Source organism: Mesocricetus auratus, unplaced genomic scaffold (assembly GCF_017639785.1).
Source record: "Mesocricetus auratus isolate SY011 unplaced genomic scaffold, BCM_Maur_2.0 Super-Scaffold_100004, whole genome shotgun sequence".
Classification (NCBI taxonomy): Eukaryota; Metazoa; Chordata; class Mammalia; order Rodentia; family Cricetidae; genus Mesocricetus; species Mesocricetus auratus.
In genome coordinates, this window is record NW_024429189.1 from 91,785,079 (window position 1) to 91,807,765 (window position 22,687).

At 42.3% G+C, this 22,687-nt stretch overlaps 1 protein-coding gene and 1 long non-coding RNA gene across 2 annotated transcripts in view; one reads left to right on the plus strand and one right to left on the minus strand.

Moving 5' to 3' along the window:
• Slc12a1 (solute carrier family 12 member 1) overlaps positions 1-17,203 on the plus strand; it is an 82,064-nt gene extending 64,861 nt beyond the window's left edge. Inside the window, exons 21-27 of the mRNA XM_040746204.1 lie at positions 1,760-1,903; positions 6,035-6,166; positions 6,364-6,475; positions 7,487-7,573; positions 13,282-13,417; positions 14,872-14,939; positions 15,952-17,203. Coding sequence (XP_040602138.1) covers positions 1,760-1,903; positions 6,035-6,166; positions 6,364-6,475; positions 7,487-7,573; positions 13,282-13,417; positions 14,872-14,939; positions 15,952-16,087 — 815 coding nt within the window. The 3' untranslated portion in view covers positions 16,088-17,203. The remainder of the gene's footprint in view (positions 1-1,759; positions 1,904-6,034; positions 6,167-6,363; positions 6,476-7,486; positions 7,574-13,281; positions 13,418-14,871; positions 14,940-15,951) is intronic.
• Positions 10,602-20,943, minus strand: LOC121140500. The gene is made up of 3 exons (XR_005877371.1): positions 20,705-20,943; positions 19,882-20,022; positions 10,602-13,346 (listed from the first exon to the last, which is right to left on the minus strand). It is a non-coding gene; the product is annotated as an uncharacterized LOC121140500 (long non-coding RNA).
• Positions 20,944-22,687: the final 1,744 nt, after the last annotated feature.

Below are 22,687 nucleotides of genomic sequence, written 5' to 3' on the forward strand. Positions count from 1 at the left end.
TTAGAGGGTGGGAAAGTGTTCTGATTTTCCATTCCACAGGAGGTCTGAGACATAGAGTAAATGACTGAAGTCACAGAAAGCCAGCTGCTGAGCTCCTACTGCTTGTAGCCCCCACTGCAATACAGATTGCCCTCACCTTTTAATGTCAGTGCAAGCACGACTCACCTGATCTCTAAGACCATCAGCCTCTTTCCCAGCCCTTCTATGGCTGCTCATCATGAGAACCTTTGAAGCTTTGGGAGATCACACGGGAGATCTGACTCTAAATCTCATGCCACTGGCAAAAGATTAATTGCTAAGACCTGGAAAGGGGCCCGGTGGTTCTGGGTAGCTGGACAGATTTAGTTAAGGTGGAATTGTCCCTTCACAGAGAGATAAGGCAATGGTGAGGATTGACATTTACAGAAGCACTAGCAAGGTTTTGTAACACTGAATCTGGGTTTTCTGCCCTCTCCCTTGGAGCAGGGCTTATTTCCCAAGGCTGATTTCTCAGCAGGCAATGAGATAGAAGATCTGAGGGAAATTCGAGAATATGCTTGTTAGCTCAGCACTGTCATGTGACTGTTTATAATCTCTTACTTGCTAAGGTCAGAGAGAGATTGAATATTATATTATGCTATATAGAGAAATGGGTTGAGGGGAGAGATGGAGAGATTGGCTAGGAACTTTCCAACACAATCAGAACTCAGAGCAGCTAATAAGGAGCCAGATACAACATCAAAGCCTGGATAGTGGTCCTGAACCTCCTGGAGGAAATTTTGCACAGTTTGACTCTTGGTTTAGACTCAAGCATTTCGAGTGACTTTTCAGCCATCTGGGCTCTGGCATTCTCCCAGAAACCTTGGCTTTGACTCTTTGCCTTCAGTCACTCACTCCATAATGCGTTTCTTTGTCTTGTTGTTCACTTAAGAGACACAATCAGTCAATCAGTGCTGGCTACTTTGTTCAGTTTGTATTCAAAGATCAGAGAAGTTGATTCTCAGATCTGGTTATATTTTTGTAATTCACCCCAGCATCTTTGGCCTGTTGAGACAGAGTCTCATTGTAGCCTGGGCAGGCATTAAACTCACATGTGTAGCCAAGGACGACCCTGAATTCCTGGCCTTCCTGCTTCTGCCTCCCAAGTGCTGGGTTCGCATGTGCAAACCAGCATTCCCAGGTATCTGTCTGCAATTCTTGCTCTTGATTTTCTGTTTCAACCCAAAGCTCTTGCTGTGTGGGATGGATGCCCAGAATACTTCTGCGATATTGTTGCTTCTACTTGTTGAAACTCTTACCTGGTAAATTAATCGTTAAGTCAGTGATTCAGTAGGGACTTCGCTGGGCATGGTGGCACCCACCTTTAATCCCAGCACTCCAGAGGCAGAAGCAGGAAGAATTCAAGGCCACCTGGTCTACAAATCGAGATTCAGGACATCCAGAGCCATTACACAGAAAACCCTGTCTCAAAAAAACAAACCAAACAAACAAACAAACTTTTCTTTACCCTCACAAATCAAAGCCCCATGATGTCATGCATGGAGCTAGTTTGGTTTCTGTTTTGTTTTGTTCTGTTTTGTTCTGAGCAGCTGTTAGTACTTTCTGAATACAATTTGCTGAAAACATTACTTTTTAATGGTCAGAGAAAGGCAACCATACCATTGCACAGCCATCTCTCATCACATCGCATCACTGTATGGAATGCTCGATGCATCTCTAAGACTTTCCTGGAAACTCTGTCCCTCTGAGCGGAGTTGCTGACTGTCTCTACTCTCTTCAGATGAGCTGGAGAGACTGGAACAGGAGAGACTGGCTCTGGAGGCCACAATCAAAGACAACGAGTGTGAGGAGGGGAAGGGAGGCATCCGAGGCTTGTTTAAGAAAGCTGGCAAGCTCAGCATCACCAAGGCAGCCCCTAAGAAAGGTAAGCACTTTTAAATCTTTGGAGCAAGACTTCAAGATGCTGCTGAACATCGCGAGGGGTCAGAGAAGCATCCAAGACACTGAGTATGGGCAGGCACCTAAAGGTCCTCCCAGGAACGAAGGGTCTATGCCACCTCACTTTCAAAAACAAACTTTTTTTTTTAAGTAGTTGGTGCTTATGTAGACCGGGTGCCTCAAGATAGAAATGTCTGCTGAGACAGAGGAATAGAGAATTAAGAACCAATAATATCCATCAATTTTATCTACACAATCCTTCTGCAGATGTGTCAGGGTCACTAGGCAAATGGGAAACAGCTAGAAACCTGTTCCGGAAAGGTATCCTCATACCGGGCCCTTTCCTGACACTAAATACTTCCTGTAGTATTGGTCTAGCTGTAAACTTATCTCTGCGTGTCTGGAAGATATCCCGAGGACGGAGGATCAAATATGAGAGCATTTGTTTAAAGTTGTGGAAACGGGAGGAGCTTTATTTATTTTTTGAAAGTTGCCTTCTTTCCTAATTGAGTCTAAGTTTGAATTTAATGAGGTCCACAGTGGCCTCTGCTGGTAGAAAATCAGAATACACTTGAGACACAGACACATGGTGCTAGAGTTGGTTTCACTGTTAGGCCAGTGGCAGGATCCAAACTGAAGTTTTGCCAGCCCCTGGTCTATGGTGACAGCCAGCTCTGAAAAGACCACTCCCTAGCCTGTAAATAGCTCAATTCCGTTGGTTTGCTGTAGTGTGTGTAGCCCAAGGTTTAAAATTTACCTGTAATAGAAGAATGACAGGAAATTTGTATCCCACAGACTGTAGGAAGCTTAATATTTCCCACCAAGTTGTAAAAATGATTTATTTTACACCAGAAGCCCCAGAGCTGGGTTACAGGAGTATGTGATCTGTCTGGCGTGGGTGCGTGGCTGCTGGGAACTGAACTTCTATCCTCTGGAAGAGCAGCCGGCACTCTTACTTCTGAGCCGTCTCTCCAGCCCCTTCCCACACACTCGAAAATAACCTTTCACCCCCAGCACAGTGGCGCACACCTTTAATCTCAGCACTTGGGAGGCAGAGGCAGGCAGATCTCTGAGTTTGAGTACAGTCTGGTCTACATAGTGAGTTCCAGGACATCCAGGACTATGGAGAGAGACTCTGTCTCAATATATACATAGTACTTTCCCATGTTTGACTCTGAAGTTGAAATTGGTATAAATTGGTAATGAGGGGCCCGTGAGATCACTCGGCAGGTTAACGTGCTTGCCACCAGGCCTGATGACTTGATTTGTCCCTGGAACCCTTAGAGTGAAAGAAGCCAACTGACTCCCTCCAGTTGTCCTCTGATCTCCATGTGCAAGCCGTGGCACACATGAGCCCACGCATGTACATGCACAAAAATAAAAATTTTAATTAGCAATAAGGCTTTAAAAACTATTTCTTTTCCCATTGTTGTCTCTTTTGTAATATTAATCTCTATTAAGTGACAACGGCCTGGAAAAGCAACACAACATTCCAAACTAAAGCTCAGCCCGTTCCACATTCTAATTGAGAAGGGGAAGCCATGTGTCATTGGTGCAAGCAAGGCTTGTTCATTCCAGAAGTCTACTCCTCCATCACAGCACTTGTTTTGGTACTTTAACCAATGACAACCTGCCTTGGTGTTCAGAAAAATAAAATCATGATGCTGTGTGCTTCAGTACCTAGGCATTCAGACTGCTCTGCAGGGAGTCTCCGCCACCCCAGGCTTCAGGTGGTGACAACTCTTTTGAGCTGTAGATCAAGCCCAAACCTGCAGGCTCTCCTAATGATTCTTCCAGACGCTTTGATTTGCATGGAAGGCAGGACAGAGTTTAGTCCATTCTACAAATAAATTTACTTCTCTCTCAGCAGTCCTAAGGATGTAAAAACAATATGCAACCGTTGCTTTAGAACTGACAGGCCCAGAACATGGCAACAGCGGAAACAGAACAAAGCATCTTCAGAACCCACTAGATCAGAGAGCTAGACAGCTCTGAAGAGGCTGTCAGTGCAGCGCTAAGCACTGTCCCAACATCAGCCTCTTTGCATCAGAGTCACGGAGTAGCGACTCTCAAAGGCAAGGAAGTTAGGAATAATATAGACAGCATGCCTAAGAAACCCAGTGTCGAGCATTCTGCCAAGAAATAGGCCTGCTTCCCCGATACTCCAAATGTGCCCATGTCAGAGTCAAAAACTATCAAACATGGGACTGAAGAGATGAGTCAGTGGCTAAAAGCATTGACTGTTCTTCAGAGGACATGTGTTCAAGTCCCAGCATATGCATCAGGTGACACAACCTGTAATCCCAGGCCTGAAGATTCATTACTTCTGAACAATGAGGGCACCTGCACTTATGTGCATAGACACACACACACACACACACACACACACACCCCTAATAAAAATACAAGTAATTTTAAACAAATTAATAGTTTAGAAAAATACTACTCACTTCTAAGTATTGTATATGCATCCATCCTTAATTAAAACTCAAAGCAGTTTTTAATCTTGTGTTCCAGATTTTTTCATATCATTCACAAAAATTCATACAACTCAAAGGTTTTACTTTTGCATCACAGAACTCTTGAAAAAGAAACAGACAGGATCTGGGATTACAGAAAACAGCAAACAAGACCTTTGTGGAGCTTGTGACAAATTGTGCTTAAATGGGTGAAATCTCCAATGAAAGGATAGTTTATTTTTTATATGTGTGTGTATATGTATGTATGTATGTATGTATATATGTATGTATGTATGTATGGTATGCATGTACGTGTGTGCACATGTGTATGGAGGCCAGGGGACAGCCTTAGGCATCATGCACAGGAAAGTCATCCATCCACTCTGAGGCAGGGCCTCTCATTGACCTGGAACTTTCCAAGCAAGGCGGGCTGTTTAGCCAATGAGCGCCCAGGAATCTACCTCTCTCTGCCTCCCCAGGGTTTTGATTGCAAGCACATGCCACCACTCATGTCATTTTTTTCATGGGGTTCTTTGAAGCTAGTACTTGGGCAACCCAGTGACCTTCCTTATCTCTAGAAAATTCTATCACCACACCTAATTTAAAGTCAATCTAAAAACTTTTGTTCCATTCTAAAATTTTCAGTCTACAGTCATACCACCCTGAACACGCCCGATCTCCTCTAAAATTTCCAAAGATTGGGGATCTATTGAGCATTGTCACATGTTACATTCGTAATTGGAGCTTAACCGGGCTAAAACATCCCACAAGAAAGCAGCTTGTGTAGCCCTCTTCTCCTAAGAAGAATGTTTTTATTAACATATTAAGAGTTAGGTTTCATTACAGTGTTTTCAAACAATTGTGGTTTGCATTGCTTCTCTCCCCTTTATCCCTTTTGCCCCCCTCCCCTCCTCTTTTTGCACCTTCTCCTTCCCCAGTAGCCTCCTTTCCACATACCTGTCACACATGTGACACTTTGTTCCCCCCTCCAAACCATCCCCACACGGACACTTTATTCTTTCATGGTCTCCTGACCCAAAACAACCTGAACAAAAACCACCTTCCAGGAGGAAAGATTTCCGATGGCTCGTGATCTCAGAGAGTCTTAGTCTATCAGAGTAGAAAAGATGAACCACTATGGCTGCATCTTTGGCAGTAGACACTCAAGGCAGATGCTGTTCACATCAAGGCACACCAGAGAGTATGTAGGCCCTACAGTAGGAGCCAGGCTGTAACCTTCTAAGGAGTGCCACTCACTGAATTCCTTTCTCCAACTGTGCTGAGCCCCCTCAAAGCTCCTCAACCTCCCAAAATAGCACCATCAGCCAGGGAGAAAAAACAACTCCAAATATAAGCTCGAGGGCTATCTTTGAAGTTTAAGCCACTGTACAACCAAATTACAATTCCATTGTGAGAATAAGAGGGATCTGAAGACAATACACCACTTTATAATAAAAGCCGTTGATTGAACTGGGGGCATGCCTTTCCCTAGCTAAGGAAGGTGAGCTAAATAGTGAATTTTGACTTTGTACAACTCAGCTCAGAACTTATCCATGACATCATGAATCGCTCCATTTTTCCTCAGTATGCTTATTGGGAAGTCACTTGTTTCTGTCCTCAAAAGACAAACAGATGCATCACTGTGTCCTTTGTTTCAGAGGGCAACATCAACACCATCCAGTCGATGCATGTCGGGGAGTTCAACCAGAAACTGGTGGAAGCCAGTGCTCAGTTTAAAAAGAAACAAGGAAAAGGCACGATTGATGTTTGGTGGTTATTTGATGATGGAGGTAAGTTGTCCTGCTTGATTATTTTGACAGGGTGGCTACTTATGAAACAGGTGTACCTTCAAGAATCCCACTTCTGAGTTCCTGAAGGCCATAAATCATATAATAGCTATGATAATGAGAAGGAATCAAAATAATGCTCTCGTTTTTTTCTTTCAATTTCTCTCATCCTTTCTAATGTAATTTCTTCTTTATTCCAGGGTTAACACTTCTTATTCCATATATCTTGACTCTCAGAAAAAAATGGAAAGAATGTAAGTTAAGAATCTACGTTGGAGGAAAGATCAACCGTATTGAAGAGGAAAAAATTTCGTGAGTGATTTGGGGCTAACCTTTCTGGTCCTCCTGGGGACAGGCTGCTCTAGGGCTTAAGTTTTCAGTGCTTTAAATACCTTTGAGCTAGTTGGGTGTGGTGGCACACGCCTTAATTCTCATCACTGGGGAGGCAGAAGCAGGCAGATCTTTCTGAGTTTGAGCCCAGCCTGCTTTCCATACCAAGTTCAAGGCCAGCCAGGGCTGCATAATGAGACCCTGTCTCGAAAGAAAGAAAAACTTCTAATTAAAGTAAAGCCGCATCATGTATCTTTGTAGATTTTTCATTAATGTAGCCACTTGGAGCTGATGTCTAAATGTGAGAATAACAAACATCATAGAGCATAGTGTATTGGGGGAGACACCATCAGGCTAAAGTCCTGAGTTCTGTACCTTCCAGAAACTGTGCAATAGTACAGGACTTTGATTCTATCAATTTTCATATTTTCTTTTCCCTCTCCGGTTAATGGAATTATGCTAAGTACATACATAGACTCACATTTATAATAAGGATATAAGTATATTTGTATATTTACTTTCAATGAATATTATGCAATGCTCATATAATAATAATAACAAGCCAAATTAGGCAAAATTTAAGCAAATGATAAGCTTAGGAACTTTTGAACCGTCTCTCTCATGAAGATGAATGCAGAGTTCCCTTTGCTCTTTCTGTTCTCTGTATCCACAGGGCTCTGTTTTGATTTCTTGGATTTTATTTTTATGACAAGGTGTCTCTGAGTGTGTCAAGCTGGCCTCTAACTCACAGTCCTCCTACCTCAGTGCCCTGAGACAGCAGGAGTGTGCCACCCTGATCAACTGCCCTCAGTGGAGCAGCTTTGTCCAAACTTAACTTCTCCAACAAGTATGTTAACAAAATCACCTGAAAAGCCTCTGGCTGAAAGCTACACTGATTGCTTTTGATGCCTTAACTCAAATACAAAGACCCTTTTGATAGAGAGTAATCACATAGGCACTAACTGTGTGGTTTTCTCTCTCTCTCTCTTTCAGAATGGCTTCTCTTCTCAGCAAATTTAGGATAAAATTTGCAGACATCCATATAATTGGAGACATCAACATTAAGCCAAACAAAGAGAGGTGTGAATTGTTTATCAAGCTCTTCTCATCACCCCTGCTGCTGTCTCACTCTTTCCGTGTTGCTTAACAAAGGGTTGAAAATGTAATGCATTTACTGTAATGTCTTCTTGTCAGCCATTAAAGAAGTGCTTTTCAGTAACTATGACACAGAGCCATCAAGCCCATTTTAATAGAGCATTGGGTTATGGTAAGAAACCTGAGGACAGGTCTCTCATGGCAGGGCTATTTTAGGTCCAGGCACGAAGGGGCTCAATCCTTATGGCCTGTGAACTTTTGAGGGAGTCTCTACCACTATCTGAGACCTAGAAAGGTGATTGAAGCCCCACTCCCAGAAATAGGGAGTGACAAAGTGGAAATAATCATTAAATGTCTTCAAAGCACGGCAGCATTTTAACCCTTATCAATTGTCAAATCTCTCAAAACCGTTATTATATTAGCCATTAACAAAATGCCATAGGCTAGGCAGATTGGCTAAGTGACAGTTGTTTCTCAGTTCTAGTGTCTGAACAAATCCAAGAGTAAGGTGCTTTTTTGGTGTGTATCTGTTGAGAATTCTCTGTCTAGCCTGAAGTTGATCATCTCTATATCCTCGTATGATGGAGCAAGAATTCTGGTGTCTCATTTTCTTCTGCTACAGAACTAATTCCCTCATGGGGCCACCATCCTTGTCTAAAGCTAAGTGCCCCCCAAAGGCCCCACCTCCAAACTTCACCACATCGGGCCTTTAGGCTTCACAGTGTGAACTATAGCAGACAATAAACCTTCAGTTCATAGCAACAGCATCTGAAAACTATCGATATTGCAGGTTATGTCTTCACAGGATATTCCAAAGGGGCAAGAATATTGCCTGGAATCATGATCAATTATAAATTAAATGAACTGCTTAGACTTGTAATTTAGCAATGACAGGAAGTTTTCTTGTTCAAAGTTATTTTTACTGTTTCTTGTGGACACTTCTTAATGTATTTGACTTAGAAGAGACTGGAACCCACAAAGAAAATCCCATTATGGGGCATGAAGGCTTCTAAGCGCCTTGGGTCGTCCTACAGTCCTGTTAGATCTTCTTTGACCACCGTTTCTGCTTCCTCTGGCAAGCCTTGAAAAGCCATAGTTAACCAATGGCCAAATCATCTCATCTCTTCCCTTCTTGTAGTATAGTGTTTCCTGTATGAGTTTGATAAATATCTAAAAAATATTAAGACTTAAGATAAACTTGAACTTTGTATTGTGTAAGGTGTCTTTGAGCTCACTAAGGCTATGGGTCAGGTTGAGTGCTTTACAGAGCACCTTAACTGTGATAAGAAAACTGAAATTGATAGGGTTAACCAAATACACTTTATAACATTTCCTTGCATCACACATACTTCAAATGCCTGACATTCCTTTTTTTCCCTCTGAGACAGGGTTTCCCTGTGAAACAGTCCTGTTTATCCTAGAACTCACCTTGTAGATCACGCTGGTCTCAAACTCACAGAGATCCCCCTACCTCTGCCTCCAGAGTGCTGGGATTAAAGGTGTGTGCCACCACTGACCAGCCATGCCTGAAATTCTTACAAACACATAAGTAAAATGACATGTTTATAGTTCCCTTTGGTAAGTAGAAACATTGTTCTGATCAGAACAGGATTGTCATCTGAAGAGTTGTAACTCACCGAGTCAAATGCCTCGGTGGCACTTGTAATCATGTGACCCAACAGGCTCACTGTGTGGCTCTAGTAGGTAGAGATGGATCCTTCATAGTAGAACAAGAGGAACAATTTTTCGCATGAACCCCTTAGTGACAGGGTTTAGGTATCATTGTACATCAAGGTCAAGCCACTTTCTGTTTGTCTGGAGGATAACCACTGTATCTCGTCAAGTCCTTGCTGCATGCTGAACAAAAATTAGCCACCCAGTTCTTACAGCAGCAGAATTTGTCTTCGTTATTTATCTTCATAAATACCCAGTTATTTCTCTACTCCCTTGTCTTTTTACCCCTCAACCTGGTTTTCTCTACTCAAGGTTTGCTCCTTTCTGTGTCATGCAATCTAGCCTCCATTCAGCTGCTGTGGCCACCGCCCTGTGTTCTTACCTTTTCTATTCTGTCATTGAATGTGTGACATGCCATCTTTATTAACTGTCCTCTCCATTCTGGGAGAACCTGATTGTCATAGTACAGACAAACTTTGTCTTTTCACACTAGCCTTTGCCCCATACTGTCCTCTTCTCGCGGCATTTTCATTTTTTGTCTGTGCTTCTAAATTTTATTCCAGACACCATTGGTGTTCCCCACAGTGTCATTATACTCCTGAGAAGAGAATTACTTCCCTTCCTTGAGAAACCAATAAATTAGGTTTCAAAGCTTTGCAGATTTTCTTTCTGCTGTTTGAAGGTTGCAGAGATGATACAGGAGGAACACATCCATCCTTGCTAAGGTTAAAGGACTCTGGTGGCTAGTCAATACTGTCTTGAGAAAAGGAGGCCATCAGGCCATCTGCCAGAAAGAGAGCTCCTCCTCTCGCCCTCCACCACACTTCACCAATAGTGACATGTAAAAGTCATATACCCTGCTGTAACTCATGTCCCAGATTTTAAAGTAGCTCTAGTTTGGAAAAGAAAGCAGTCATTTGGTCCCATGGTACCCGTGGCTTCTACCAGCAGGCCAGTCATGTTTGTGTTAACTCTAGGCAATGCAATCGGAGAAAGCTCTTGTAGACAGATGTAGCCCCAGGCCACCAAGCTAAACCAGGGTAGCCTTCTTGGCTGGACAGTCTTCACCACCATTAACAACTGTCCCCAGATCACTATTTTTGTCTTGCTCATCTGGTGTTATACAAAGTGGATAACAGTTTGTCAGTGATTTTCTTGAGGACAGCTAGTGTTACATTATCTTTCAATTGCCTTTAGTACATCTTGCAGTCACCATGAAATGTTGGTTGGCATTTTGTCATAGAAACCTTATCTCTAAATATGGGAGGTGCAGGGTGAAGACAGCACAAAAGCCAACTATATGAGAAAATAATTGAGCCTAGAGAAACACAGAACATATTGTGGTTAGGATTCATTTTTATTGTATAAACTGAATTAAAAGTCATGGGCCAAAGACAACAATCATTAGTCTGGAAATCAAGGAGAAACTGGAAGCAATTAACTAGACAATTTAGCTTAAAGATGCTAGATACTAGAGTCATCAAAAAAAAAAACACAGCTACAATACATTACTTTGAAAATGTGGACCAAGGATAAGGTTTTAAATCATTATCATATTTTTGAAATTAAAATGCATCATTTTCCTCCTTTCCTTTTTTCTCTCAGGGAGAAAGTTTTGTGCAGTTAAAATAGTGCTAAACTTTGGTATGAAGAAAATGGCGGAGAAGGAAGGACAGTTTTACTTAGTTTTGAAAAGCTGAATTAATTCTCATTTATATTTAGCAACAGATATTACTTGGTTGAGAGTCAATTAAAAGGTACTTTAAAGAAAAATCAGTTGGGGCCTGGAGAGACGGCTCAGCATTAAGATTACTGGCTATTCTTCCAGAGGACCAGAGTTCAATTCTTAGGACCTATATACTGGTTAATAACCATATATAACTCCAGTTCTAGGAGATCCAGTGTCCTGCTCTGGTCTCCCTCGTTGCTCCCTTAGCATGTTTCAGTGCAGTGCCAGTGAAACAAAACCTCATAGTGATTTAGATGACAAAAATTATTGTCACAAACAATTAAGTACAAGTATAGGCTGACTTTCAGCTAAATGATCTAGAAAATAAACTTTATAACAAAGGACTGATTTTCTTTCATTCTTTCTATTCCCCCTTCCTGTAGACAGCCATCAATAAAAGTTTATTTAGCTTATAAAAACAAAGCGACTGACAATAGCAACTAGGACTCCACCCTTGTTCTTGTGTGTTCAGTAGAAGAGAAAGTGTCTCTCCCTAATCATTGAAGTCAGGTTTTTACACTCCATTCAGAATTCATTATCCCCCTAAACCACTGGGCCATTCATGGTAGGCACTATAAAAATGGGTGCATATTGTTTCAAAACTGCCTGGGTTTTACCCAGTCCTTGTAGAAAGCCCAGAAATGTGCTAGAATTGGTTGATGTTGTAGATGGAATAGTTTTCACCATGGATACTATGGAAACAACTATTAATTTCCACTTTCCCTCTGTATCTTGAGAAATCATTCTTATGCTGTATTTTCTTGCCCGGCTCTGGTTGAGGTGCAGAGAAGCTCAAACAGTACTTGTAGAGTTTAAACACAGTTTTCTATCCTGAAACCAAGTTCTGGGGTTGGTCATCAACATGCTATCTCACTTTCCCGAGGCACTGCACCCACACCATCACTCTGGTTCCCACAGGGCTCCCAACGGCCATTGCCACTCCCTTCTGTAGGCCAGATTAGCTAGCTATAGGAAAGTAGAAGCCCTAGAGCAATTATCCAGGTTCTGAGGCCAGGCCCTGCGTCTTACAGACTGTCACCACAGCTCTCTCAGGGTTGACACTGTTGGAAGCAGTGGCAAATGAACGTATTGTTGAAAGGATAATAAGGGCACATCAGTTCTCTTGCTTACCTGTCGTCTCCCCACTCTCTATGAGAGTCAGCACAATAGGAGTCTATTGCATTCAGTACCTCTTCAGTCCTTTACAGAAGCTAACTGGCAGAGACGATTTTACTCCTTTGTAATCTCTGCACTTTTATCTGCAAATCCTAAATCAGGCCAACTGATGAGATAATTAAATTCATCACTCTGTATTTTAATTTCTTAACCCCAAAGCGTATGGATTCTAATTACTATTCATCCCAAAGTTACTAAATGGTAAGTAAGCTAAATTATATAAAACCAAAGGAAATTATTCATAGTTGAGGTCTTCTTAAGCAGAGCTCTGAAGACAACTCCTTCCATAAATTAGAAGCTTCACTTTGTGCCGCAGTTTGAAGAATAAATCTTAGGAGATTATCATGTAAGACAAGAATGAGATTCTTTTTGCAATTTTTAAATGTTCCACAGCTCTCAGACACTGCCTCTCACTTTCTCCTCAATGATTTATTCTTAGATGCCCTAAGATGGCCTCAGATTTTTAGGCATTAAATGTTATTGATTTTTGCCCTCTCACTTAACACAAACATGAATAATAGTCATTTGTAAATCTCAGACAGCAACATCAAACATCAGGACAAGGATGCCATTATTTTACACAGATTCTTTTTTTTTTTTTTTTTTTTTTTTTTTTTGCTAGAACTGTTAAGCCTGTGAGAGCCCAGGCTGTTTCCCTGTCTGCCCAAAGTCTCCTGGCAGGAGTGGGCATTGTTTGACTGCAGGTGAGGAGGGCCCCCATCGCTCAATGAATGGAGGTCATCTCCCAACTACAGCAACTGCACCCACTGACCTGCATCACACAAGCAAATGAAACTCAGATGTGGGCTTCCGTGTGTATAGTATAAGTGGCTCTGTAACTACATTATGCAGAAAACACGTCTGTGGAATAATTACTATCTACATGTTCATGAATTAATAATGTTGATGATCCTGGCAAACTAACCAGGCCTCAAACACACTGACTGCTTGCTTTGCCTACAGAGGGAGTAATACCCATAGTTTCCCCCACAGTATGTTCTGTACAAAGATGACTCTTAAAAGATTTGCATACCATTCCACTCTGATTCTGTGCTTCTGTGAAATAATGAGTCCATTTCCCCCTGTGAGGCCTTCTTTACAATTCCAATTTCAGCTGGAAAGTCTTTGAAGAGATGATTGAACCTTATCGTCTCCATGAAAGCCACAAAGATTTGACCACTGCTGAGAAATTAAAAAGAGAAAGTCCATGGAAAATTACAGACGCAGAGCTGGAAGCCGTCAAGGAAAAGGTAAGAACTCGTGTTCCTTAGTTTTCACTTTACCATCTAAATAGTAAAGAGGAAACCATGGCTGCTTTCAAGAAATGATACATCAGGTCAAGATGCCTTCCTCAGTATCCTGGGTGCCTGCGTTTTCAGGGACTTTTTGATAATATTACTGGATATAACCTATTTTTAAGTTAACAAAACAAATTATTGGATCACATTGTGAGGTCTTCTTTGAAATGTATTTTTCATTAACCTAAACTAATTTAAGTCATTAGGCATGCAATGTGGATAAAGGTAAATTGACCCACAATTTAAACAATAACAAAGGCCTCTAGCCTAATAACCATAGCTGTGAAAAACTAACAAAAATATCTATAGAAATGTATGATGTCTTGTTTGGAATAATGAATACAGAGGTTATGCCTGGGCTAATAAGATAGCTCCTCGGGTGGCCTGAGTTCAGTCTACAGATCCTATTGTAGAGGCAGAAAATAGATTGATAAAAAAGCTGTTCCCTGACATCTACAAGTATATGGTAGCACTCACACATATATCATACACACACAGAAATAATAAAATTGTGTGTGTGTGTGTGTGTAAGTTGCACCTGGCACACCCAGTGAAATGGACGTAAAGTAAGTTTTCCTACATAGCACAACAGCCAGTAGTAATTCCAGCATTCTGGAGGCTGAAGCAGGAGGATCACAAACACCAGGCCAACCTGAGGAGGACAGAGAACAACCAGAAATTTCTCTCTGGCCTGAGCTTGAATTGAAGTGGTAGATAGTAATGATAATGAAAAGAACAGGGATGAAGATTTAAGTACAAAACTCAACTTGTTAATTGGACATCAAAGGACAAGGATCACAGGAAGAAAATATTAAACCCTTCCAGCATCCGTGACAACAACGCTGAAATAGAACAATAAATTCTCCATGCGATTAAGTCCCCAGTTTTACAGAGACATAGCATATAATTAAGCAAGTCAGACATATGAACCTGTGAAATACAAAACTAGTATTAGTCTTATCACTGTTAAATAATTTTCCAATGAGTTTACTGGTGGCTTTTTACCTGAAACCAGTCCCCTACTAACATTGTCAGAAAGCTTAAAGAAAACAGAATAGAACAGAACCTACCTTTTTAGGCTATCAAAGAGATAGCAAGAGTCAACCGGTTTTCTTCAGATGAAAGTCTGTTTCCAAACCCTCTGTTCTCATCTTTTTTGTTTTTGCCATCTGTGTTGTTCTATACCCCTAGAATCTAATAAGCCACCACGTCACAGTGACAATCCAGAATTACTCTTCACATTTTTACAATTTCCCATGAGGCTTTACAACATTAAATCTTCATTTTTTAAGTATACTCTAATTTTTAGTAATGGCTTGCTTATTCATGACTTGAGTTAAGAAGATAACTTCTCATTCATAATTCTGGTCGACCTGTACTCAACTCAGTCTAAATACTGTCCACAGAGTTACCGCCAAGTTCGACTGAATGAGCTCTTACAGGAACATTCGAGAGCTGCCAACCTCATCGTGCTGTAAGTATCACCAGACACTTAAGACTGGTAGAAGGAATGGAAAGGGTGAGTGGGATAATCAGACTACAGGCCCATGACTCTTCCAGTGGGAAAATTTTTTAAAAGGTAAGTTGAAGCATGTGGGAGTTTAGGCAGTGAAGGAAGACAAATGTCACCCTAAGACAAGGATGACTGAGTCCTGTGCACTTTTTAGTGGTTCTACAACAGTCATGGGGTTTGGAGCATATGTCCATGTTGGACTGAAGCTACCCTTGTGGTCCCATATGGAACAGGCTCCAGGAGCCTGGAAGTCTGAAATTCCCCCCACCCCCAGTAGCCCAAGTGGACCACAGGACTTACAAGTAACTTCCTTGAGCTGTGTGTCCATGGCTAATTTCCTGGGTGAGCACTTCTGAGCTACGTGTGTTTGTGGCTGACTCATGGGGTTCTCTACAGTGTGGCAACAGATCACCAAAGACAAAAGGCCATGAGCTTTAATATTTTCATTCTTTATCCCATGGCCCTACCAATGTTAGGAATATTCCCTACTGAAAATATTACTCATGTAATGAAGATTGGTGCTAAAAATGGGGAAATGTCCAACTATTTTATGTTTACCCAATGAATGATCTATATATGAAAATATAGGTATCTTCAAGCATGGTGTGGCTTGGAGGACTGCCACTTCTAATGTACCTCCCCCAAGAACCCCCCAGGAGATATTGGAGGGGTGAATAACTTCCTCCATAGGGCAAATATCTGTTACTAAATTCTCTGTTTAAAAAAAAATCAGTAGTTACAATCTTATTTTGTCTGTACAATGACTGTACATTTTCCTCATTTATGCAGGTTTGCATTATTTGAAGATTATATCAGCTTAATTTCTGAATTTAAAATAATTGCAGTGCTCTCATTTGAGGGACGTGTGATAAACATTTCAGGTTACTAGTTATTACTAATTCAGAAGTGCAGATAATGTCCCTGCCCACTGTAATTTTTCTCTTTGGTTTTAATTTTTCTTCCATGTCATCAGGAGCCTTCCAGTGGCAAGAAAAGGTTCTATATCGGATATGCTGTACATGGCATGGATAGAAATTCTGACCAGGAACCTCCCTCCTGTGTTACTAGTTAGAGGAAATCACAAAAATGTCCTGACATTTTACTCTTAAAGTGTGAAAGATGAGAAATGTTGTAACTTGACGTCTGACTACGAAACATGTCTGGTACTTTGTGTTGTAAAACCTCATCTATGGATATATAAACCTCTGAAGACTAGCCTACCTGATTCTACGTAAATTTTGTCTTTAAAAGAAGAGTTATTATTAACAAGAGATTTTCCCTGTTAGTTTCAAAAACATCAAAAGCCATACTGCTCCTAGAAAAACACTTTGTCAAAGTTGCTGATAAACAAGAAATTAATAAAACCTTGCTGGCATGCTTATGAGTCATGCTAATCTGGATGTGAGCTCCAGGCAAACTTAGTCTGTGGAGCCTGCTGCATGGTCCCAGGGCACACCTCAGTCCCCAGCAGGCTCTCCATAAGCGCTTATTGACAGGCTGGTGTGGTGACGGCAGGTGGCAATCACAGGAAAAGACCTGCTGGGTCAGCGGCCTGATCTGCTTGGCCTCCTGAGATGCTTATGAAGATTTAAAAATCAATAACTGAAAACTTTAGGAAGGACTAGAGTCTACAGAGTGTTCAAAGCAGTTACCCAAAGGTTTATTTAATGTGGCAGATAATATGCTTACAAGTGATCTCTGATAAGACATTTGCTGCCTGCTGAAGGTATGTTAGGGAGGCGAGCAGGAGACACATGCTCCACTTAGATGAACTCCAGTAGATTCTTAACATATAAATATCAATTGTCTTCCCTGCTAAATACTTTTAAAATTATCTCTTAGTACTAGTTTGCTTATTTTTCTCTCTAATTACTGGTTTGCACAGATGAAATCAAAATAGATGTCTCATTGAAAAATAATCTCATAAACCTTCAATCCACTATTAAAAATGCATCTAGACCCTACATTCATTTACTTTTTATAGTTGTTATATAGGATTTAGAGAATAGCTAAGATATGAATGGAGAAAGCTGTAAAAATTAAGAATACAAGAACTGATTTTTCTTCTTGATAGTGTGTCTATAATATTTAATCACAAAAAAACTAAAACTTGTTTATCTGACGAATGGCTTGGGTTTTTTTGTTTTGTTTTTTCTTGGTATATTTTGACTATTCTGGGGAAATGTGTGGGGCAAATCAACCTGAAATAAAATCGTTAAAATGTGTTTGCTTTGACAAAGTGTATTTTCCTTTTCTGTCATTGACATCAACAACATTGTGGAACGGTACATGGGTGCATGCGAGCCTGAATAGTGCATCCCACAGCCACACCTGCAGTGTGCTTAAAGTTGGGTTTCAGGATGAGGATTTCTAGGCTTAGCTGTGCTCAGAGGTTCTCAGAAGAACAGAGGCAAGGAGCAAGGCCCGGGCAGCTGGGATGCCTTGTTCACTGATATTCAGTTCACCCTATGGATCTGAAACTTAAATGACTAGTGATCTGGTGAAGATGACCCTGCGTCCTCTGAAATAGTAGAGCAGGTGTCTGGGAAAGGCAAGAAAATTCATCAGTGAGCAACAAATCCTCCTCAAAATGGACCTTTGGGGCTGAGGGAGCCTGGAAGTGGAGCAGGGGAATGGTGAGCAGTGATGTGGGGACTAAGGACTGACTTGCTCAGTGATCTGGAACTGGAGCACAAAGTCTCTGTGGCGATCAAAACATTGTTCCTCAAAGTTGTCCACACACTGGTCCTTAGAGCCTGTGTGTATAGTACTTTCAACAGCAAAGAGACTCTGTGTGTATGGCTCGTGTGTAAGCTTGAGCTGGGGATAATATCCTGGTGAGTCTGGGTAGGCACACTGCAACTACAAGCACACAGAGAAAAACCAGTCCAGGGTGTGGCCAAGAACCAAAGAGATGACATTAGCAGCAGAACTCCATCTGCTGCTCAGAGCTTTAAGCTCAAAGGGAGGTCATAGGCTGGGAAGGTAGGAAAAGGAAAACATGGCTTTCTCTCTCCACAACTTCTAGAAAGAAAGACAACTTTTCTAATGCCTGTTATGTTTAGATTATTGATAACTGGGTTGGACTTTTGACCTAAAGAATGTTGATTTCTTTTAAAGACAGTGTTTAAACTACTAAGACTTAGTATTTCTATTGTTGAGAAGAGACGTCATGACCAAGTCAACTTGTTTGTTTGTTTGTCTGTTTTTTCAAAACAGGGTTTCTCTGTGTAGTTTTGGAAGCTGCCCTGGAACTTATTCTATAGACCAGGCTGACCTTGAACTTACAGAGATCCACCTGCTTCTGCCTCCCAAGTGATGGGATTAAAGGCATGCACCACCACCGCCACCACCATCTGGCTGCAAGTGAACCCTTACAAAGGAAAGCATTTAATTTGGGAAGTTTACAGTTTCAGCAGATTAGTCCATTATTGATGGGGGAAGTCCTTCTGTGTATATGTCTCTCTTTGGTTAATGGGCAGGGAGCATGGTGGTTTGCAGGCCACATGGTGCTGGAGAAGTAGCCGAGTATCCTACAACTTGGCTTGCAAGCAACAGGAAATGGTCTGTGACACTAGGTGGTATCTTGAGCATATATGAGACTTCAAGACTCACCTTCCCAGTGACCCACGTCCTCCAAGAAGGCCACACCTATCCAATAAAGCCACACCTCCCAAAAGTGCCACTCCCTTTGGGGGTCATTTTCTTTCAAGCCACCACAGACGGTAGTACTTTGTTATGCCAGCAACAGAAGATTGAGAGTTGTTGAGTGTGGTTCTGCAGTCTGCAATGCAGCACTAGATGGAAGAGATGTGGGATAATGCTCTTGCACCCTGTAGAGATTTGTCACTCGCTTTGGTTTAATAAAACTCTGATTGACCAGTAGCTAGGCAGGAAGTATGGGTGATCCAGAAGACTAGGAGATTCTGGGAAAAGGAAGGTAGAGACAGAGTCTCCAGCCAGACACAGAGAAAGCAAGATGAGAATCCTTTACTGAGCAAAGGTACCAAGCCACATGACTAAGCATAGATAAGAATTATGGGCTAATTTAAGTTTAAGAGCTTGTTAGTAATAAGACTGAGCAATAGGCCAAACAGTTTATAAATAATGTAAGCATCTGTGTGTTTATTTGGGACTAAGGCTATGGGGACCAGACAAGAAAGAAACTTCCATCTACAAGGAAGCAGGAAGACCATGAGTTCAAAGTCTTCCTCAGGGAGTTCAAAGTCAGCCTGGCCTATGAGAAACTTAGTCTCAAAACAACAAAACAAAGGAAATGTAGAAAAGAAAAAGAAATGTGAAGTCTTTGTGAATCAGAGGTTGGATTAGCACAATAGACAGTTTTCAATGTCTCCAACCTGTCTGGTCTCTAGTCACCTCAGACACCTTCCTCTACCAAACTCTCTTCAGTGTCACGACATCTAACAGCACCTGTTAGAGAGTCTACATGAGGCAGCATTGTTCACAGCAGTCTGCTGAGCCCAGTTAGTGTGCTTGTGTGTGTGCCCAGGTCCAAGGAGGAGCAGGCTATGCTTGTGCTTGCCACTTGAGTTGGCTCCTTGGATCTGAGAGGCTCTGGGTTTCAGCCAATTGTCATTGCCTGTCTCTCAGCCATGCTGGCTTCCGTGAGAATCCTTAGTCTGGGCTCTGCAACTCTAACCACCTCCATTGTCTCACCCTCAGCCACACCTGCAGTCTGTGAGGGCCCTGGACTACATGAATAATTTCCACCCCCCAGCAATATTTCCTTCTAGAGAGAAGTATATACAGATTAGTCTGGGGACATGACTACCCACTGTCGGACAAGCTCAATCTTTCTTATTTGTAATGTGTTGTTATTAATGTTGTGCGTGAATGTTGCCCAGATCTTGTAACATATTCACTCCAAGTGACCTATACAGACCTTTTGGCTGCCGTGTCTGTCTCCTCTTCCTCCTCTTCCTCTTCCTCCTCCTCCTCTTCTTCTTCCTCCTTCTCCGATTTACCACTTTACAAATTCAGTTCATGTGCTGACCTAGATCAATCATGTCTGCCAAAGCCTCTCCTATTTCAAAAATACCACAACCCATAATGAGACACAACAAAGCCACTAAAGCCCTCTATACCAGTCCCAAGGTCCCTGCTGAATCAACTTCCTTTTTAACTGTCACATGAACAACGATCTTACTGGTCTTGTGAACTAGGGACCAAACACAGCTTCTCTCAGCCTCCCCAGTAACCCCTATTCTTTCTCTATGGGCCTCTGTCCCCTGATATTTACAGGGACCTCAGATGGAAACAGCCAAGTGCTCCTAATGGCTCTATTTAACCAGTCAGTCAATGACTGATTTCCCTCACACTTCCTTTTTCTTTGGGAGGCATGAGTTATTGCACTGCTCAGTTTTTCTGCCTCCAACTTCAGTTAGATAGTTTCCATCTCTTCCCATGTCCCACAACCTCTCCTGAGGCTGAGACAAGCTTTTTTGTTGTTTGTTTAGAACTCTTCCCCAATTGGAGCAGTTCAGGGGCTAAGTAGTTTCCGATTGTCGGTGTCCTGTAGCAGACCTTTGTTACGGCCTCCGTCTGCATGTTAGATCACAGATTTCCCCTTTTCTCTACTAAAGGTCTCACATGGGGATTATTTTCTATCTCTGTTGCTGTGTTTTCCTCCCACAGATCTAACTCCTATTGGTCTCCAGCCGTGAAAAGTGACAAATCAGCATTCGCCTCTCTTTTATCTAATTTACCTGCCAAATCAGAGGCGTACACGGAGGACGCTAGATGCGTCTCCCTTTCTCGCGTACTTCCTCCTGCTAAGCAGCCCCTAGGTTACCGTAGTATCGCTTCTTCTACATAACCGTGGCCAGGCAGCCTCCACAGCTTCTTGCCAACACTCCCAGCCCTTCCACGCTGCTTCCAAACGCTGCAGTTTGTCCACACAACTGTGGGAAATGTAAAAGAAACACACTGCCTTTTCCATCAAAAGGTTACATAAGACAGAAAAAGTTCCCCTTAATTTTTTTTTAAATTGCCGTTTGGTGAAAATCCATCCTGAGTCAGCATTGTCCTGAAATTAGAGCAAGTGCTTGAGGCTGCTTTCTCTGCTCAGGGCTTCGTTTGCTTAGCTACTGCTCTGCTCTAAGCTAGCCAGTCTCGTCAGAATGGGAGGGACCAGCCCACTTTAGGAGGAAAAATCCAGGGGGCCCTTGCTGGGTGTGTTTGCTCGACTGATGAAGCTTGGCTATGCCCCCTTCTCTAGAAGTAAGACTTTTTCCTTTCCATTAATTGTAAGGTCACTTCCTTGAGGCCCCCAGACCCGATCCTAATTTATACCTCTCACGTTCTCAGGGCATCCCTGTAAGTGAGTAGTGGACTCCACTCACTAAGTAAGCCTGCCAGTCCACATCACATAGAGCAAGCCTGCCACTCTAGGATTTCCCCCACAGACACTCCAACTCCTGATGGCTCAGCCTTGGTTACAAATCTCACTACCGAGACCAAGAACCATGAAACCTCTCCCATAGCACAAAGGTAGCTATGGCACTCCACAGAGGAAAGGACAGCTATGTGGGAATTCCCTCCTAGAATGTTCTACCCCCAGGCTGCTTAGCCTCAGCTGTGAGTCTTGCCACCCATAGCCAGGACCGTGCAACCACACATCTCCAACTCTCCAACTCATCTGTCACTCTGTCATTTCCTGTTTGGGTGCCTAGCATGTGTCAAGTACTTTCCCAGGGAGACAACCCCCCCCCCTCTCTCTCTCTCACTTTCTCTCTCTCTCTCTCTCTCTCTCTCTCTCTCTCTCTCTCATAGCACAAATTCTAATTGGTATTAATAATAAAAACTCAGAGTCAGCTATCAGGGGGTGAAAACTGAAAGATCAGAGAAGCAAAGCAGCCAGTCACTAGAGAGTTTTTAACTCTACCATGCTCAGAACAAAGAGGCATCCTGTCCTCAGACTGCCTCTTCAGACTGACTCTCTGTGCTGACCCCTGCAGGCCTCTTCCTACCTAGAAGCCAAGGAAACCTCCCCCGACGTTTCCTTACCAGACAGACTCCTCCTCTTCCACCCTGGGGACTTCGCCATTACACAGGCACTGAGGACATCAAAGGAATCCTTCTCTTGGCTCATGGCTCACTTCTCTCCAGTTTACTAGAGAGTTGGTTTGCCCTAAATTTTAGCTTTCCATTCTTGCCTGGTTTCCAGAAACACCTACCACCCTATCACCCAGGGCCCAGGATGTTGTGCTGGTTACTAATATTGATGCAGTGATGTCCTCAGGTCTAAATTGGAAAAGGTGTTATACTAATTCACTTCTGGTTTTGTTTTTTTTTTTTCTAGTGACAAAATATGTAAGAATACCATGTTAAAGAAAAGTTTTTTTTATTTTTGATTCAGTGCTTCTGGGGTTCCATCCACTCTGGCTGACTCTATTGCTCTGGGGGAGCATGAAACCTAGTAAACGTTGAAGAGAAGATGCTGTTCCCTTCATGCTGACTGGGGAGGATAGCACAGAGCTAGGGGGAGGGGCCCGGGACAAGAAACACTTCCACGAATATTCCGTTAGTGACCTGCTTCCTCTCAGACTGTCTCTAACTCTCCAAAATGTCACTGAATTACGAATTATCAGTGAATTAATCACTGAGTATGTCAGAGTCTTCATGATCCAACTGCCTCTCCACAGTTGGATTCAAGAACTGGGGCAGGAGGCAGTCTTAACACATATGGT